Below are 21,071 nucleotides of genomic sequence, written 5' to 3'. Positions count from 1 at the left end.
ACATGCCATATGATGAAATAATTTAAAATAGGCAATGAAAAATACTATGAAGTTGTTTTCTTTGAAAAAAAATCATCGTGAATTTTGTCCAAAAATAAAAGCCATAGTATAGTATGTCGAAAAAAAATGCCGTTTTTTCAACATGTCCGAAAAACATGCCATATGATGAAATAATGTGAAGTTGGCCGTGAAAAACACTGTAGAGTTGTTTTCTTTGAAAAAAAATCATGATGAATTTTGTCCAAAAAAACACCATTTTTTCAAGATGTGGTAAAAATAACATCGTATGGTGTGCTCCTGTATAGCTCAACGGGTTAAATGGGCGACCAATGTAAAAGGGCTGTTCCTTAACGCAGGGACCCTGGTTCAATTCCTGCTCCTGCCCCTTTGTTGCATGTCTTGCCGCAACTCTTCTTCCACATTTTCTGTCTCTTCTTCACTATGCCTATCAATAAAAAGCCAATGAAAGGCCAAAAAATAATAATATACATAGAAAATGAACAAGAACACCATACTATGTCGAAAAAAAATGCCATTTTTTCAACATGTCCTAAAAACATGCCATATGATGAAATAATGTAAAGCAGGCCATGAAAAGTAGTATGGAGTTGTTTTCTTTGAAAAAAAATCATGATGAATTTTGTCAAAAATAAACGCCATAGTATAGTATGTCGAAAAAAAAGGCCATTTTTTCAACATGTCCTAAAAACATGCCATATGATGAAATAATGCAAAATAGGCCACGAAAAATACTATGGAGTGGTTTTCTTTGAAAAAAAAATCATGATGAATTTTGTCCAAACAAACGCCATATGTCGAAAAAAAATGCCATTTTTTCAGCATGTCCTAAAAACATGCCATATCATGAAATAATGCAAAATAGGCCATGAAAAATACTATGGAGTGTTTTTCTTTGAAAAAAAAATCATCTTGAATTTTGTCCAAAAAAAAAGCCACAGTATTGTATGTCGAAAAAAAATGCCATTTTTTCAACATGTCGTAAAAACATGCCATACGATGAAATAATGCAAAATAGGCCGTGAAAAACACTATGGAGTGGTTTTCTTTGAAAAAAAAAATCATGATGAATTTTGTCCAAAAATAAAGCCATAGTCTGTCAAAAAAAAATGCCATTTTTTCAACATGTCTTAAAAACATGCTATATGATGAAATAATGTAAAGCAGGCCATGAAAAATAGTATGGAGTGGTTTTCTTTGAAAAAAAAAATCATCGTGAATTTTGTCCAAAAATAAACGCCATAGTATAGTATGTCGAAAAAAAGGCCATTTTCTCAACATGTCCTATAAACATGCCATATGATGAAATAATGTAAAATAGGCCATGACAAATACTATGAAGTTGTTTTCTTTGAAAAAAAAATCATGATGAATTTTGTCCAAAAATAAAAGCCATAGTATAGTATGTCGAAAAAAAATGCCGGTTTTTCAACATATCCGAAAAACATGCCATATGATGAAGTATTGTAAAGTAGGCCGTGAAAAACACTATAGAGTTGTTTTCTTTGAAAAAAAAATCATCGTGAATTTTGTCCAAAAAAAAGCCATAGTATAGTATGTCGAAAAAAAATGCCGTTTTTTCAACATATCCGAAAAACATGCCATATGATGAAGTAATGTAAAGCAGGCCATGAAAAGTAGTATGGAGTTGTTTTCTTTGAAAAAAAATCATGATGAATTTTGTCAAAAATAAACGCCATAGCATAGTATGTCGAAAAAAAAGGCCATTTTTTCAAGATGTCCTAAAAACATGCCATATGATGAAATAATGTAAAGCAGGCCATGAAAAGTAGTATGGAGTTGTTTTCTTTGAAAAAAAATCATGATGAATTTTGTCAAAAATAAACGCCATAGTATAGTATGTCGAAAAAAAAGGCCATTTTTTCAAGATGTCCTCAAAACATGCCATATGATGAAATAATGCAAAATAGGCCACGAAAAATACTATGGAGTGGTTTTCTTTGAAAAAAAAAATCATGATGAATTTTGTCCAAAAAAACGCCATATGTCGAAAAAAAATGCCATTTTTTCAACATGTCCTAAAAACATGCCATATGATGAAATAATGTAAAGCAGGCCATGAAAAGTAGTATGGAGTGGTTTTCTTTGAAAAAAAAAATCATGATGAATTTTGTCCAAAAAAGCCATAGTATTGTGTGTCAAAAAAAAATGCCATTTTTTCAACATGTCCTAAAAACATGCCATATCATGAAATAATGCAAAATAGGCCATGAAAAATACTATGGAGTGGTTTTCTTTGAAAAAAAAATCATCTTGAATTTTGTCCAAAAAAAAAGCCATAGTATTGTATGTCGAAAAAAAATGCCATTTTTTCAACATGTCGTAAAAACATGCCATACGATGAAATAATGCAAAATAGGCCGTGAAAAACACTATAGAGTTGTTTTCTTTGAAAAAAAAATCATCGTGAATTTTGTCCAAAAAAAAGCCATAGAATAGTATGTCGAAAAAAAATGCCGTTTTTTCAACATGTCCGAAAAACATGCCATATGATGAAATAATGTGAAGTTGGCCGTGAAAAACACTGTAGAGTTGTTTTCTTTGAAAAAAAAATCATGATGAATTTTGTCCAAAAAAACACCATTTTTTCAAGATGTGGTAAAAATAACATCGTATGGTGTGCTCCTGTATAGCTCAACGGGTTAAATGGGCGACCAATGTAAAAGGGCTGTTCCTTAACGCAGGGGCCCTGGTTCAATTCCTGCTCCTGCCCCTTTGTTGCATGTCTTGCCGCAACTCTTCTTCCACATTTTCTGTCTCTTCTTCACTATGCCTATCAATAAAAAGCCAATGAAAGGCCAAAAAATAATAATATACAAAGAAAATGAACAAGAACACCATACTATGTCGAAAAAAAATGCCATTTTTTCAACATGTCGTAAAAACATGCCATACGATGAAATAATGCAAAATAGGCCGTGAAAAACACTATGGAGTGGTTTTCTTTGAAAAAAAAAAATCATGATGAATTTTGTCCAAAAATAAAGCCATAGTCTGTCAAAAAAAATGCCATTTTTTCAACATGTCTTAAAAACATGCTATATGATGAAATAATGTAAAGCAGGCCATGAAAAATAGTATGGAGTGGTTTTCTTTGAAAAAAAAATCATCGTGAATTTTGTCCAAAAATAAACGCCATAGTATAGTATGTCGAAAAAAAGGCCATTTTCTCAACATGTCCTATAAACATGCCATATGATGAAATAATGTAAAGTAGGCCATGAAAAATAGTATGGAGTTGTTTTCTTTGAAAAAAAAATCATGATGAATTTTGTCCAAAAAAAAGCCATAGTATAGTATGTCGAAAAAAAGGCCATTTTCTCAACATGTCGTAAAAACATGCCATATGATGAAATAATGTAAAGCAGGCCATGAAAAATAGTATGGAGTTGTTTTCTTTGAAAAAAAATCATGATGAATTTTGTCCAAAAAAAAGCCATAGTATAGTATGTCGAAAAAAAGGCCATTTTCTCAACATGTCGTAAAAACATGCCATATGATGAAATAATGTAAAGCAGGCCATGAAAAATAGTATGGAGTGGTTTTCTTTGAAAAAAAAATCATCGTGAATTTTGTCCAAAAATAAACGCCATAGTATAGTATGTCGAAAAAAAGGCCATTTTCTCAACATGTCCTATAAACATGCCATATGATGAAATAATGTAAAGTAGGCCATGAAAAATAGTATGGAGTTGTTTTCTTTGAAAAAAAAAATCATGATGAATTTTGTCCAAAAAAAAGCCATAGTATAGTATGTCGAAAAAAAGGCCATTTTCTCAACATGTCGTAAAAACATGCCATATGATGAAATAATGTAAAGCAGGCCATGAAAAATAGTATGGAGTTGTTTTCTTTGAAAAAAATCATGATGAATTTTGTCCAAAAAAAAAGTCAAAGTATAGTATGTCGAAAAAAAATGCCATTTTTTCAAGATGTGGTAAAAATAACGTCATATGACGTACGCCTGTGTAGCTCAATGGGTTAAGCAGGCGACCCACATACAAAGGCCGTTCCCTAATGCAGGGACCCTGGTTCGATTCCTGCTCCTGCCCCTTTGTTGCATGTCTTGCTGCAACTCTTCTTCCACATTTTCTGTCTCTTCTTCACTATGCCTATCAATAAAAAGCCAATGAAAGGCCAAAAAATAATAATATACAAAGAAAATGAACAAGAACGCCATACTATGTCGAAAAAAAATGCCATTTTTTCAACATGTCCTAAAAACATGCCATATGATGAAATAATGTAAAGCAGGCCATGAAAAGTAGTATGGAGTTGTTTTCTTTGAAAAAAAATCATCGTGAATTTTTTCCAAAATAACCCGCCATAGACTATGACATTTTTTGTCCATTTTCCGACGACATACTAAACTATGACATTTTTGTCCATTTTTGGACAAAAAATGACGTACTTTGTCGATTTTCGAACAACATGCTAAACTATGACATTTTTCCTTCATTTTCGGACAACATACTAAATTATGACGTTTTTGTCCAATTTCAGATGACGTACTAAACTATGACATTTTTGTTCATTTCCCAACAAGAAATCATGGTTTTTGTCCATTTTCGGATGACATATGAAACTATGATATTTTTTGTCATATTTTAGACGACATACTAAACCATGAAATGTTTTGACATTTTTAATGCTACAGGCTTTTGTTTTGTCACCATTCCAGCGGCACAGGAAATATTCATCTTAGAAGCAGTTTCTTGCCGTGAGGACGACACTGCCGAGAAGTCCAGAAATTCATGTAAAGATGGAAGAATGGTTATGCTGTTGCTGTCTTGCAAAGGATGTGTATAAACTTATAAGCACTGGAACAAGCTCTTCTTTCCTGAAGAAAGTAGTGATGGGCAGAAAGGTGAAGGTGAATAAGTCATGGTCAACTTGTAGTAGGATGCAATCTTGAGATCGTCGGGAGGCAGCTGACAAAGCCTTCACTTGTTGTAGTTACAGTGACACCGCCCCTGCCGCTAAATCTCGCAATGGGAAATCCTTAACATATCTGTGGATCCATACTATAAGCTGCATCACTGCCAAAAAATCTAATGAGGTGATCTTTGTGTGTATTTCAGACCTTCTCTGAGAATTTCATCTAAAATCCGTTGGCCTGTTTTTGAGTAATGTTGCACACGGACAGACAGATTCACAGACAAACAGACAAACATACACCCAGTGTCAAAAGTTTTAGGACACTTTCTCATTCATTTGAATGAGAAAGTGACAGGTGGTGTACACCGATTGTCACACAACTCCACCATGTTCCTTGGCAGGGTAATTAGAATAATAATAAATGCTGCATTTCTACATAAAAATATGTTGCATTTCTGACAATGCCATATGGAGGAATGGACAGCCTTGGCGGAGTACTGTGCTCTCTGAGTGTTTTTCTTGTTTGTACAGTCATGCAAGACCCATTTGTACCTGGTATTGACAGTAATTTCTACATTTTTTAGCATAAGAAGTCTAAAGATCACATGACTGACTATAACCTGACTGACTGCAGAGCTGCAGTGTAAGATGGACACCAGCTGCAGTTTCAGGGATGTGGATTGATCTCAGGAAGAGGAGGCAGAAGATAGGAGCACAGTGAAGGATTTATGGATGGAAAGAGAGGAGGAGATGAGATGCGAGGACAACACTAGAGAGGAAGGACAGGAGCTGTGGAGGGAAGATGTGAAACTGTCAGCTGGCTGAGGAGGGGGAAGGAGGAGATGGGCTGAATAAGAAAGAGGGAAAGAAGTGGAGGAGAGGAGAAGAAGGATATAAATATTACATGTAAGGTTTTACTACTTGGCAAAAGCAAGGGCTTCCCTCCACTTCCCCCATACATGCACCCCACTGACACACTCTGCAGCCCTGCACACAAACAACACACACACACTGGTTCACTCAGCCTATCACAGCAGCATTGTGTAACGGTATCCCTGTTTAACCCTGGAGGGAAAGAAGAAGACGATGCAGTTGTTGCTGAGATGCAGAAATGGGTTCTGACACATGCGCAGTGGGAGCGATCGTCTGTCTGCTGAGTGTTTGTGGTTCCACACGCTGAATCTAAAGCAGCCGGAAGGATCAGCGACGTCTCCATGTGATGTTTAATTCAGAGGTTTAATTAGGATCCAGCTAAAAGGTTTTACAAGCAGTTGTTTTCTTCTGTCGTAGTGCTGCATGTTTACGGCCAAAGTGATATTCACAGATTTTTATGGATCAATTTGGAATTTTCAAAATAAGACTTAAAATCATCTCCTAGCAGCTCCTAGAGGCCACATAAAAATAAAAATGCACCCACAATGCCCCCACTATTGAACATCTTCTTACCAATAGATTGTACAATTTCCCGATGACCCCTAAACATCTCACAGGCAAATTATGGCTAATGCTCGCAAGGCGGTGCACAGAGATGCTTCTAGTCTCCATTCTAGTGCAGCAATGTGATCAAAAATGACCTGGAAAATATCGAAATAAGGTGTTTTAATGTCAGATTTACCCAAGATGAATCCAGGTATTTCTGTCAACATGGGATGTTCATTACTCGGCTGGCCTTGGCGGAGTTTTGTGACGATCAGCATTTGTCTGTCTGTCTGTCTCTCTGTTAGCAACATTACTCAAAAACAGATTAACGGATTTAGAAAGAATAGATAGAGAGATAGAATAGCTCAACTATATCTAGCCGGTATCGCTCCACCTTCCGCACCAGCTCTGGCTCCTTCCCCGCCAATGAGGTGACGTTCCTCGTCCCCAAGCTAATCTACGCCACCAGGGGGCAGTGCGCCTCGACGACCACTCCTGCCTACTGCCTGGTACACATAGCACCTGACCCCGATTTCCTGCCTGGTGGGTGGTGGGCCCACCGGGCGGGGCTTATAGTCTGGATCCACAAATAGTTTTTAAAGATTTCAGCCGTCAGAAATGATACGACTGAGCAGCTCTAGCAGAGTACTGCGCTCTCTGAATGCTTTTCTAGTTTAAATGTGGGAAGCTGAAATCAGGATTGTGTTTGAGATTCAATTTATTGTGCAGCTGTTTATACATATTGCTTTTTTTTTTTTCAAATAAAGCTGGACGTGCAGAGGAGGTTTTATTCCATTTCAGACTGCAGATATTCAGACGGTATAGTCGCGTGCAGCAGTTTGATGACAGAAAGCATTCTTCTCTCTCTTCTTTTTTCTGTTATGCTCAGCTAATTTAGCCCCTTCGGGAATGTAAACTAGAAAATATGATATTGATTTCACAGGTGCACTTCGCTGCCTGGTTTGGATCATTATTCAACCTTTTTTAATGATGATGTATGGCAGCGGTTCCCAGGCTGCGATCGAGGAAACCCCCGGCCTTGAGGGAGCTGAAAAATACGGGAATGCATTTTAATTTGAATGTGTGTTATCATTCACTGGAAAGTTACAGTCAGAGGCAATTTAAAACAGTGATTTTTATTTTATTTTCACTCTCTTCACTCCTTTCTCCCAAACAGAAAATAGAAACACACAACTGAGAAGAGTGCTAAATGGAAATGAGCATCCTGAAAAACAAATGACAGAAAATGCAGTCACTGAAATGCAAATTTCACATTAAACACTGTTGAATCCACTGGGATATAGAGTATCTCTCAATACTTTCTCTTCATGCAAGGACACATAAGTGGACCACAAAAGAGAGGATTAATTCTATGCAGATCATTCACAACATACCATGTAGGCTGCAGCACTGATATGAGCAATAGCAAATGATTATTAAGCCTTTAACTTGTTTATGTTTTAAGTCATGCAGGCCTGTTGAAATGAACTGTAAATAGGAGAACATGTAAGCTGATTTTAGTGCATGTAGGTGTAACATGAATCATTCACTTTGTTGCGCTCAGTTGCTGGATTATCACCCAGTTATACATAATGCAGTTTAATACAGCAGTCCTGGGCAGACAAAATATTACAAACACTCCTTTATTATCATTATAATATAATACAACTAAGCTGCAGCCTCTAAAAAGATTGTGAACCGAGACCTCTTTGAGGCAGCTTCAATAAAACTGAAGGTGGCATTTACTGCAGGACAGGGTTCCTTTTAATATTTCATTACCTAATAAACTGACCTAAAGCCTGTCCATGTACACATGCAGCGCTGTGCAAATATTTTAAACGCTAACAGTTAAGTTGGGATGGTTTCAAAAATAATTCAGTGAGTAGTTGTAGATAAGAATCGAAACATGAGGAAATGAATCAGTAGAAATATCCTTCATTCTCACAATGCTGCTGTATGTGATGTCTGTAACAGTGAAAGGTGCTTTGAGCAGTTGAGACTTGGTTGGTTCCTGAGAAATTCCTGCTCTGGTTTATCTTGGAGCATCACTCCACATCAGGCAAACACCATGATCTCTTCAACTTCCTCCTCAAACTGGACTAAATGTCAGTAACTGCTCCATTCAGCGCGCTGTTCACCATTTAAGCTTCAGGCTTTTTTTTTTTTTTTTTTTAATTTCCACCTGAAAAACATCCTCGAATTTAGACAGTAACGGCTGCGAAACTGCAAGGTCAAAAATGAACAGCCCGGGGTTCTAGAGATAAGAGACACTTGGGAGAGTTTTGGAATGCAATTAGTGTGTGTGTCCGCGGGCCAGTGCGAGAGAGATTTGAAAAGCTGCAGCAAAAATTGACAGTTTTACTTCCTGCTAATCCTTAACATCCTCACAACAATGAGTCAGTGAGCGCCAAACCTGTTCTGGAAATCCAGCAGCACCGGGCAGGGCTTGATGTGTCACTCGGCAACCTTCTAAAAATGTCATCAGGCTGCATTTTAAAAACAGATAGAACTCGGTACAGATGCAAGGACCTGCAGGGGTGAAAGGGCAACGTACTTCTGCTGATTCGTCATGGTAACAGAGCAGGAACCCTCCTTAAGCTATCTGTGACGGCGTGTGACATTAAACAGCAAATCACACGGAGGAGAGAGACGACACAGGTCACTGCCAATCTGAGTCAGACATAAGGTGTGCGTTAGGATGCGTTTTTCTCTGCGCTCTCATTTATATTTGCCCGTCTGTGTCCTCGGGTTGTGTGATGCTTTCTCCTCCTTATACTGTTTCTCTCGCTTATTCATCAAAGCTGACATATCAATCTCATCTACTCAGCATACACCCTCTGGCCTCACTCACACATCCACTGCCTGCTCTCCATGATGTAATACCTTTCTTCTTCTACATGTATCTCTCACCATCTCATCTCTCCTCTCCTCTGTTTTGCAGCTCTGCAGCAGATACACATCAGATGTTGGCTCCTTAATCCTCTGTTATTAAATCTATTTGTCATGCTAAGCTCTGCCATTATTACTGACCTGTGTGTGTGTGTTTATGTGCACGTGTGGGGTCTAGTCTTTACATGCTCGTTTGATCCAAAAAGCTATCATTCAGAAAGCAGGAGAAATAAATGGAGTGGTGAGATAATGGTCTGGAAATGTAACCGTGATGTGTTGTTTGTGTGCTGCAGGTTTTCTCCACTGCATCATGCGGCCCTTAATGGCAACCTGGAGCTCATCTCTCTGCTGCTGGAGTCACAGGCTGCTGTGGACATCAGAGACCAGAAAGGTGAATGGCAAAACACATACAACAAAAATACACTACTGTTCAAAAGTTTAGGATCACCCACACAATTTCACGTTTTCTATAACTGAACAGGGGTTTTCTAATCATCGCCATTAGCTAACACAATGTAGCATTAGAACACAGGAGTGATGGTTGCTGGAAATGTTCCTCTGTACCCCTATGGAGATATTCCATTAAAAATCAGCCGTTTCCTGCTACAATAGTCATTTACCACATTAACAATGTCAAGACCGTATTTCTGACTAATTTAATGATATCTTCATTGAAAAAAAATGTTTTTCTTTCAGAATTAAGGACATTTCTAAGTGATCCCAAACTTTTGAATGGTAGTGTACATGAATAAAAGTTGATAATATGAGTTAAAGTTTTTCAAAAAGGAGTGAACATTGCTCTATATTAATTAAAGTTGCTCTACATTAGATAATCACCAATGAGCCTTTCAGCACCATTAGCTAACACAATGTAGCATTAGAACACAGGAGTGATGGTTGCTGGAAATGTTCCTCTGTACCCCTATGGAGATATTCCATTAAAAATGTCCAGCTAGAATAGTCATTTACCACATTAACAATGTCTACACTGGATTTATCATTCATTCATTGTTATCTTCACTGAAAAAAACTGGATTTCTTTAAAAAAATAAGGACATTTCTAAGTGACCCCAAACTTTTGAACGGTAGTGTAATAATGCATTGTCATTTCTAGTTAGGGGCTGCACAGTAACATAGTGGTTAGCACTTTTGCCTTGCAGCAAGAAGATCCCAGTTCAAATCCCAGCTTGGGCCTGGGATCTTTCTGCATGGAGTTTGCATGTTCTCCCTGTGCATGCGTGGGTTTTCTCCGGGTACTCCGGCTTCCTCCCACAGTCCAAAAATATGCTGAGGTTAATTGGTTACTCTAAATTGCCCGTAGGTGTGGATGTGAGTGTGATTGTGTGTCTGTATATGTAGCCCTGTGACAGACTGGTGACCTGTCCAGGGTGTCCCCTGCCTTCACCCGAGTCAGCTGGGATAGACTCCAGCACCCCCCATGATCCTTGTGAGGATAAAGCGGTGTATAGAGAATGGATTGATTTCTGGTTAGCTATTATGTTCCTGTATTAGATGATGATGATGTACATAATTTACTACAACTCTAACATCAGCAAGGTTAGAGTATTGCAAGCTAATGATGTCCATGGGGAGACTTTTATTTACTCCAAGTCTGTTACACTTTCACTTATTAGAATATAAGTTTTTCAGATTTTTGTTCATATTAATGCATAGCCCTCCATATCTCTCATGTGAACAGTCAAAAACTTTGTTGTGTACATTGATATGTGTGTGCAGGTATGCGGCCGCTGCATTATGCCGCCTGGCAGGGGAAGGCGGAGCCTATGAAGATGCTGCTGAAATCAGGTTCGTCTGTCAACGGCCAATCAGATGAAGGACAAATTCCTCTCCACCTATCAGCCCAGCACGGCCATTACGATGTGGTGAGTGATACCAGTTGCTCAAAAAACTGAGCTTAAGTTGACCACAGTGTGTCCTAACTATGATATGTCGGTACTGACAGCTGGGATTTCTCATCATTATAATTGTGTGAACATTTAAAGCTGCTATAGTCCATATTTTTATATCCTAATGAATAGAATAACAACATCACAGTGACAAACCCACAGAGATTCACCACCAGACTCACCAGTTCCTCTACAGATCATAATAACATCCTTTAGTGCGTTGTGTTAGTTATCCAGCTTGCAGATTTAATACTTTCGTTTACCCCTCTGAGAGTGTCAAGTCAAAAAGAGCCCACTGCGCACACTACCTGCCCAGAAAACATCACACGGATATATTTAGCAACCAGACAGTGAATATAGTCGAGCGTTTAGCAGCTAAAGAGCCATACAGGGAGTTGGGATAGACAAAGGCAAAGATAATAAGAGAGTAAATATTAGAGTTACATTCCCAAGGCCCCCAGTAACCCAACTCCAGATGAATGCTAATGTTCTCCTGTCTCTGCTGGATGTGTAAATAGACATCTGCTCACTAATTTGTAGGGCGCATGAACTTTAAAAGCCCTAATATGTCAATGTTGTGTTTTTTCTTTTGCTCCCAAGTGGCCAAAACTTCAGCAACTGCAGTTTAAACATAGTCTGATAATTAGAGTTAACGGCTTACATGGACCAAAACAACTTAAAGGGGTGATGAGGTAAGAATGAGGTGAAGCCAAAAGTTTAGGCGTCAGACTGCTCTAAACGCTAGTTTTCCACAGTTTTTTCTACTTCCTGCCACAGATATCTTTAAAAGGTCATCTGCTCAAGGCACAACACACCTGCAAAGTCAAACTGTCATCTTCTTGGGAAACGTATGTCCACGTTCTCACAAATCTAAGTAGTATTATGAGCATTTAATGTACTCCAGCATACAAATGATTGATGGGACAGGGAAATCCTATACAGTTCTAGCTATGTTTCCTTATTAGATAGATATTTTTGTGTACCCCTTGGGAATGAAAGACTAAACACCCCATTAAATTACACAATAATGTTGACCATATTATCAGAGTTGTCCTGCTGTAATCTTGGTTGCCACTGATGTTGCTGCCGTCCACTGTCCTATTCTGGATCCGTTTGGAGTTTAAATATGTACAGAGGGATTTGAGAAGGTGTAATTTCCAATCAAGAACAAGAAATTACGCTACTGAGAACCTCTACGAAGGCAAGAGGATGAAGTGGTGCTTACAAGCCTTAGGTATCGGCAGGCTTCCTAAAGCTGGCCAATCAGAACAAAATGGGCTTTTTATTGCCTGTCCTTAACTGAAGGGTTGCAAAACAGGCAGTATGAGATAAATGAGTCAAGCAAGGCTACTCTGCTAGTTCCAGAATAAAAACATAGAGCTGGAAATAAACATAATATGCCCCCTTTATTCCACAATTGTCAGTGTTTTCTGGTGCAAACACAGCTAGATAGCTACATGCAGTATCAAAGGTTCTGCACAATTAGAGCAGCCTACACAAATGTTTTAACTTATTTTGCCAAATTCAAGCCACTGTGTGTTATTTATCAAACCAGTGCTTTTAGACTACTTACATCTTGTTCTTTTCCAGTTATATCTACATAAAAATCGTTTCAGTTTACCCAGTCTTTTGGCATTTTTCATGTGGGTCAAAAATGTTGACAAAGAAAACACACGATGCCTTAGGAAACAAAATGAGCTAAGTAGATTCCATTCTAGAGGCTTTCCCAGTAAAGAAGAAAAAAAATATGGGGGAAACACTGCAGTGCTGCTGCAGGCTTGCCAAAGAAACAACAGTGAAATACAGCAGAATCTCTACAGCAGCGAACATACCCTGGAGGACAGCAGAGCGGAGCGTTCACAAACTCCACAGCTGAAGAACCGCTGCTTCTCCTTGATTAAATATCTATGATTTATACAGGGTAACAAACTGGAGCCAAAGCTTTAATCCCCAGCTGCTCCCAGTGAGCACGGACAAATACATCACAAATAACCAAAACCGAAACAGACATCCAGAAAGATAAAAATAAATAAAATAAATAAGAAGGAGGAAGGGAGTGTGCTTTATCTGAGATGAGGGACTCTAACATTGTTTTTGCCTAATCTGTTACATTTTTAAGATGCATTATGAAGCTGAAAGCAGAGTAAAATTATTTATGTGTTGGAGAAAATGAAGTTTTTTTCCACTTTAACTTGTCTTTTCCTTTCTCCTGATGCCACTGCACACCTCTAAAGTTATAGTACAGGGACAGGCTGCTTTTTTTGCAAGGAAATATTCCCTTAAACTCACTTAGATACTGGCAAAAAAAACTCTGTTTTTGTAATAAATATACCGTTAAATGTCTGAATTATATTGTGCTTTTTTGACAGTCAACGGTTTAATTTTAACACGTCTCAAAAACATTGCATCAATGTTTTTATCCATCAAACAATGATGTTAAAAAGATACTTTGAGCCGGAAATCAACAGGCGTAATGATGTGACCCCGTTAATGCGTTCGTCTGCTCAGCACTGCTTGTCTTTTTCAACAAAAATGTGTTTTGACTGAGCCTGTATGTGTGTGAACGTGTTATGTGTGTGTGCTGCTGTCTGCATTACATAATTTTGCCATTTTCTCCTTGCATTGTTTTCATGTGGTGCAGTAACAGCGTTGCCTTACAGCAAGAAGAAAATTGTGGGTCAGAACCTGTGGGCCGTCTGAGACCTTTGCGTTTGTTGTCCAAAGTCCAAAGAAATGCATGTTGAGAGAACACTGGAATACATAAACATACAAAATGAATACATAAAATGCTAGGTGTTCGTGTTGTAGTAGTAAAAAAGAACTTCAATGATCGTGAAAGGAATTCTTGTGTCAAATATTGCTCAGAAACAATTATACTAGCAGATTAAACATTGAAAACTACAACTAGCATGAAGAAACTACACTGAAACATTCATATCCATTCAACTCATCATTGCTCTCTTTTATGATGCATGATCTTCCCATCGCTCCTTGGTTTATCAATTGACTCTCCTCCTCACTACAGTGGCTTAGGTAAAGGTTTAGTCTTCCACAATGTACTGATACAGCTACATTAAACCAGGGACACATGCCCTTTTCCAGTATTTTTCGTAAATAGCATAGTTGTAAATGTCATCTGTCAGTTTTAGTCTCGATCTCCTGTCAGAAGGATTGTTTGTCTCCATGTGTTCGCCTGCTGCCCTTTCCAGGCCTCCTTTCAACATCTGGATGGATCTGATGTGTCTTTTGTGTTTGCGTCTTTCTAGTCCGAGATGCTTCTGCAGCATCAGTCCAACCCGTGCATCGTGGACAACGCAGGGAAAACACCTCTGGATCTGGCCTGCGAGTTTGGAAGAGTTGGGGTAAGAACTTATCTTTTAACTCGTTATTTGAAACTGCATCCACAGGAAAATGTGTTGCTGATGTTCCCGTTGCGTTTATGTGTGCAGGTGGTCCAGTTGTTGCTGTCTAGTAATATGTGTGCTGCTTTGCTGGAGCCCAAAAAAGGAGACACCACCGACCCCAATGGGACGTCTCCACTGCACCTGGCTGCAAAGAACGGACATATAGACATCATCAGGTACGCACACACCATGCCTAATGAATCACTGAGTTTAAATATCCCCCTGAGATGAAGCAGATGTGCCACACAACGGGGGAACAATGGGATCCAATGTGCTGAAGGAATAGAAACAAACGTGTTGCCATCCAGTGATGGATCCGTCACCTACTTCTAAATACATTTTGGAGGCAGCTGATACGACTGCAGATCCGCTCTGTCACGCTAAATGTCAAGTCATTACAAGCTCCTCTCAGCTGGGCCTCCGCAGTCTAATTTTTGTTTATGTTTTTTCTCAAAACCGCATCACAGCAAAGGAGCGGCTTTCGTTGCCGTGGTGATGTCAGCATTCGGCACAAACTCGGGCAACAAAAGATCCCGGCGGAGCGGCGTGCCAAGACGAATAAACACACACCGCAAAGTCCGTTTTTCCTCTCGCCTGTTTTTAAAGTTACTCAGGGTTATGTGTGTGTGTCGGCGCCGGCGAAGGGAAGAAAGAGAGAGACAGTGAAAGATGAGAGAGGACTGCAACGGAGGGAAGATAAGGAGGAGAGAGCAGCAGAGAGGAAGGCAGAAAAACACAAAGATAGACAGAGAAATGGAGTTTAGAACAGAGTGGGAGAATAAAGGCTGTCAAAGCTGATAGAGCAGAGCGTTCCTCTCTCCAAGTGACACTGATAAATGATGCTCATTTGCCATGGCCAGCAGTCTGTGGAAGACACACACACACACACAAACAGATACACACTAAGTAACAGGAAAACTAAATGTGTTCGGCAGCGTTTTTCTTGACGAATTTTCCTCTGACCCTGTTATTTTGTGGGTAAAGCTGATGATATTCTGCACTTATTATCTGCAAATCCTACTCAAACAATGAAGTGATGCTGCAAACAAGTGTGGCCTTTGCAGTCAGAGCCGCATATACAGCAACCTGTCCAAAAAACAAGTCGTCACCTGGATTTAACTAAGCAAATAGGTAAGAGCCTTCCATTGGATAATTACTGCAGTGATGAAACAGCTTCTTTAACCCTAGCTGATGCAGTGTGGAGCTTCTCATTTCTGAAACAATCGTGTTGGAAGACATATCCTGTGGTCATGGAAAGGATGTTAATCTGTCTCAGAAGGATCAAATTATTGGCCTGCATCAAGCAAAGAAAACAACTAAGGAGATGAAACTACTAAAATCAGATTAAGAACCGTCCAACGCATTATTAAAACCTGGAAAGAAAGTGGAGAACCATCATCTTCCAGGAACAAAATCTTGGATGATCGTAGGAAATCAACAGTAGAACTCATGGCTATGTTTAAGAGTGGAAGTGAAAACATTTCCACAATACGAAGGAAACTCAAAAGATTGGTGGTAAACAGCTGTAGCTCTCAGAAAACCAACGATCATTGAGGCTAGTCAGAAAAAAAGGCTTCAGTTCGCTAGGTGGCATAAAGAAGAAAGTCATGGCAGTGCAAGCTAGCGGCAACGTCATCAAAATAAAAGAATATTCAATGAAAAAACTGTTTAAGATACCACTTCCTGCATCACAATGAAGAAACTGACTCTTTCTACAGTCCAGATTTGCCCTGTTCCAAAGTGACGGGGGCATCAGGGTAAGAAGAGAGGCAGATGAAGTGATGCTCTCATCATGGCTAGTGCCCACCAGCCTGTGGGGGTTAGGGTTATGATCTGGGGTTGGTCAGGTTCACCAACGTTATGTTCCCAAAGAATGAGGTCAGCTGATACCTCAAGATACTGAATGACCATCAGTGGAGGTTTTCTTCATGTTCCAAGATGATGCCAGGATTCATGGAGCTCACATTGAGAATGAGTGGATCAGGGAGCATGAGATGGATTGTCCTCCACAGAGTCCAGACCTCAGCCTCCCTGAGAATCTTTGGGATGTTCTGGAGAAGACTTTGAGCAGGGGTCCATCTCTTCCATCATCAATAGAAGATCTTGGTGAAAAAATAATGCATCTCTGGACAGAAGTAAAAGCCGTGACTTTGCAGAAGATTATCAAAATAATGCGTGCCATACTCAAAGCTGAAGGGAGTCCACCAAAATATTAGATTGTGCGACTTTTTTGTTTTGGGCAGTGTATTCGTCTCCAGCCTTCCTACCAGCTCAGTGACCAATGAGCTAAATGCTAATGTTATCACAATACGAACATTAACATGCTGATGATCTAAAATGTGCTAGCACGCAAAGGTCAGTCCAGACACTCTCCAAGTCCTTCAAAGCATTAGTCTGTGTTAAAATTACAATTCGCTGTTGTTTGGGAGATTGTGTGACGATGAGTTCTTGGCTCTGAGCAGCTGTGAGTCAGCCAGCTGAGACTCCAGGAAGTTACTGTGTCATATCATGAGAAAATCGGACACATAATCCACCGTAAAGTTGCTGTTTGGCCTTTGTACAGGTTAAATAAACACCTGATAATGTGTTAATATCTCCCCTTTCACACATCTTTGCATCAATCTCACAGCAAGTCAACCTGTTAAACTACCTAATTATTAAATAAAACCAGTGAATGCAACAACAGCCAGCGACAACTATGAAAAAATGTATCAAATGATGAGGAAACAATGTAACATCTTTTAATTTTTAGTATATCTGCAATGATTATTAACACTTTACTGTATTAATAATGGCTGGAGTTTTCATACTGTGGCAGTATTATTTGACGTACATCATTTTTGGGTTTTCTTTTTTCTTTTACTTGAAATGTTTCTTAGTTGTGACCGCCCCGTGACCTTTTTATTTTCGTTCGTTTGATTGTTTGTTTTTCATGTTTGAAAAATCTTTAATAAATAAAAAGTCTAAAAAAAACAAAAAAAAACACTTTACTGTGAAAAAGTTTCTCATAATTTAGAATTAGCGCTTTTTTGTTTATTTTTTTAGCTCAAAAGCTATATTTAATAAGACTTTTGGTTGTTTTTCATGCATTACTAATTACCCTCTGGATATAGTAGAACTATATTAATGCTACACAGAATAAAAATTTGGTTGCAAGAAAGTAAAACATCCAGCAACAACTGTTGAGTTGTCTTCAGGGCTTTGTGGATGTTCGGTTCAAATTGTTACCCATTTACCCAAAGTTTTTCTAGTGAAAAGTAAGCAATTAATGACACTTTAAAGAGAATCATAGAAATTAAATAAAATATCCAGATCAGAGGGTTTAGATTTTGCAACATCCCATTAACTGAATAGAAGTTGTCAGCAGAATTTTTTAAAGAAAACCCATCACATTAGCTGGGAGGTGACATGGAATGACCCCAAAGCTATTAATAGCACACCTCATGTTTTAACAAAAATAGTAAAAAAAAAATAAAAAAAAAAAAAAAAGCCGTGCATTCAAAATAATAAAAATCTACATAAGTATTATTAATGAACCGTACTTTTACACCTTTTTAAGGAGGAAGTCTGCAATATTGCATTATATCTTATAAATTTCAACTAAAATCTGGTTGTGTGACGTAACCAGTGACTCTTGTGGAGAACAGGTTGAATCCCTTCAGTGTCCAGTTAAACTAAAAGGAAATACTCAAGTATAAGTACCTCAAAACTTTGATACTTGAGTAAATATACTTTTAAGCACATTGGTGATCACTTTGTGTCTGTTTACCTTGACTTCTTTCTTGCTTATCTAACATGAACTAAATTTAGCAAGTTGTGTTCTACTTGAAGAGTTTTCCCCTTTTCCTACCTGCCCAGCATGTATTTAAAAGTCTAATGTTCAATTTTAAAGCAAAACTTCTTCTCAAATAATGTCCGCATCTTTGTTCTTCTCAACACCTCACTCCGCTTCCTCCTCTTTTCCTCTTACTCTCTCCTGTGTGCTTTTTTTTACACTCATTAATGTTTTTCTCTCTCTGACTCTCTCCCTACTTTCTCTATTATCTCTTCCAACTTCCTTCCTTTACTTTCTCTCTCTCTGCCGCCCTCTTCCCTCTGCTGTCAGGCTGCTGATCCAGGCCGGCATCGACATCAACAGGCAGACCAAAGCGGGCACTGCCCTGCATGAAGCTGCCCTCTGTGGGAAGACCGAGGCAGTGAGACTCCTGCTGGAGGTAAGAGGAACTTTGCTGAAAACATTCCAGCTGAAGAGGATGATTTCAGTCTAACTTACTACAGACTTGCATGAATAAGGTATAGACATTGTTCAAGGGCAAACATATGTTGTTGTCTTCACGACGGTCAAAATATTACAAGCAGGGATGGTTGTCTGTGCAGTGGAAACAGAAACTGCTGATAGCCAATGCAACATATTTCTAAAAGTTCCAATGAATGACAATGAATTTGTGAAAAGTGTTTAATTACAGATGTAATTATTGATGTGGCAGAGGTTAAAAAATGACCCAAGTTTGAACTGAAGCCCCGACAAAGGCAGAATTTTTTTATTTTTTACAGAATCTGGTTATTGCAAATGGTTTATTTTAAGGGGATTCTTAAAGGAATCATGTAGAATTAGGTGAATATGATAAAAATATTTAAAAAATTAAATCTTAAATTTGGTAGATTATCCTGAAGGAACTAAACCTGTTTAGTTCATTTGTCCAAACTTTTGACTGGTAGTTTAGACTTAAACTTTCTTTTATTGTCATTGCACAAAAAACACAGCAGTGAAATTTTGGCAATGAAATGTCGTTGCTTGGCTTCCGTATTACAACATGTGGGGGTGTTAAAAAATTGAAAATACAAATAAATAGTTAAACAGGATGTAAACAACAGAAGTTTACATGCAAAGGTAGATTTTTTTTGCTCACCTTAAATCTCAACATAAAAAGCAGGTTTTTGTGACATTGAACCACTTTGGAAATCCAACTCACTATGTCTTTTACATGTGAAAGCAAAAGCGGTGTTTAAATACGGACATAATGAGATGTGACGTCACCCCTTGGTTTGCACTGGCGCCCAGGCTAACAGCTTCTTTGGTTGGCACTGCTTTTTGAATCTTTTGTGTAAGAAGTTGCGTTCCTCACTCTGGAGCGTGCTACACCAGCGCTTGCTTTTACTAATTCAGTCACATTGTGCTAACACAGCAGATATCACAGCAACAAACATCAGATTTAGTAGAATAATGCATTGGAACATCAAGAGAAGATTTTGTTAGCGCATCTCCTGAACCATAAACACAGTAGAACTGCGAGACAGTTGACAAATCTCTGTTTATTCTTTAAACAGAAGCTTCAGAACTGTGACATGACACCAGAGCAGGTGAAAGCAGCGAGTAAAGCAGCTGTCAGTCACAGCTGTCAGTCAGCGGCCATGTCAGCGTTCTCTATAAGCCTTCAAATCTTGTTTTTCAAAATTAACTCCAACATAGTTACCACTAGAACCAAATTTAACTGACGCTTTTTTTCGGTTGCCTTACACTTAAAGGTACTTCTACTCTTGCTTTAACCTTGATCCACATCAGCAGCTTGTATCTTTGAATCTGGATTTTGGAAAGAGAGTAGATGAGATTTTAATAATTTCCAAAAATTGTAGTAAGTTATTATTCATCACACTATAATAGCACCACACAAACCCTCTAACCAAATGAGATGCAGCTGTTATTATATTAAATTTTACAATAAATCTATAACATGAAAATATGTCAACTACAAAAAAATTACTTGAGACATAACCCTGAACATGAAAAAAAAAAAATGTTAACATGAAATTGGTTCTTCGGTAAGATGTTTTACTCTGCTACTCCTGTTGTTAGCAGTTATATTGTCAGAATTCCTTGGAAAGTATTAGATATTCTAAATGCAGTGAGGTGTTTGAGGCCTGTTGCCTGTTTATGAAAAGAAATGGAAAACCCCATCAACACCACGTGCTGCACAGCAAGAGGGAGATGATGCAAATCACCCGTTTATGCTGCTGACGGTAAAACGCCGCGAAGTGTATGAAAACAAAGGAGGCAATATGTTTTAATGAATGCGTTTGCTCCAGTGTAAGAAACTAACTTTGTCATTTAGATCCCCAGCTGCGAAAGGTTTTGCCCTGCAGCGCCTTCGGACTGAATTCATCTTTGTTCATTTGGCCTACATTTGATGCTACAGATCTGAGTGGGATATCGCTCCTCAGTTCTCAGGCTGAAAAATAGCATGTAGTTGTAATTAGCAAAGGAGCCGCAGGGGATATGGGTTATTTTCTGTTGACGTCATGGTGGTAAATCATCACATCCCTGAGGTGTTTAATCTGCATGTAGAGACTCTGATTTATGAGTTTAAAGTAACTGGATATGGCGCGTTTTGATTTTTCTCGTTTGAACAAGAGCACGGGGTGTAATGTAATAATTGGTCAGATAATAAAATAACGACAAGTTAGTTGAAAATCGACACTCGCTGTGTGTATTAAAAATTAAAAGCTATTTAAATTATGAAGTCTAAGTAACAAAACC

The 21,071-nt window shown here is 38.4% G+C and overlaps 1 protein-coding gene across 9 annotated transcripts in view; it reads left to right on the top strand.

Moving 5' to 3' along the window:
• The window catches only part of caskin1 (CASK interacting protein 1), a 151,383-nt gene that overhangs the window by 93,477 nt on the left and 36,835 nt on the right, over positions 1–21,071 (top strand). For all 9 annotated transcript variants that reach the window (XM_051940951.1, XM_051940950.1, XM_051940957.1 and 6 more), the window contains exons 3-7: positions 9,519–9,616; positions 10,963–11,108; positions 14,399–14,494; positions 14,582–14,712; positions 18,642–18,750. In XM_051940951.1, coding sequence (XP_051796911.1) covers positions 9,519–9,616; positions 10,963–11,108; positions 14,399–14,494; positions 14,582–14,712; positions 18,642–18,750 — 580 coding nt within the window. The remainder of the gene's footprint in view (positions 1–9,518; positions 9,617–10,962; positions 11,109–14,398; positions 14,495–14,581; positions 14,713–18,641; positions 18,751–21,071) is intronic.

Source organism: Acanthochromis polyacanthus, chromosome 21, assembly GCF_021347895.1.
Source record: "Acanthochromis polyacanthus isolate Apoly-LR-REF ecotype Palm Island chromosome 21, KAUST_Apoly_ChrSc, whole genome shotgun sequence".
Taxonomy (NCBI): Eukaryota; Metazoa; Chordata; class Actinopteri; family Pomacentridae; genus Acanthochromis; species Acanthochromis polyacanthus.
Note: the sequence above shows the minus strand (reverse complement) of the source record. Positions and strands in the feature narration are given on the sequence as shown.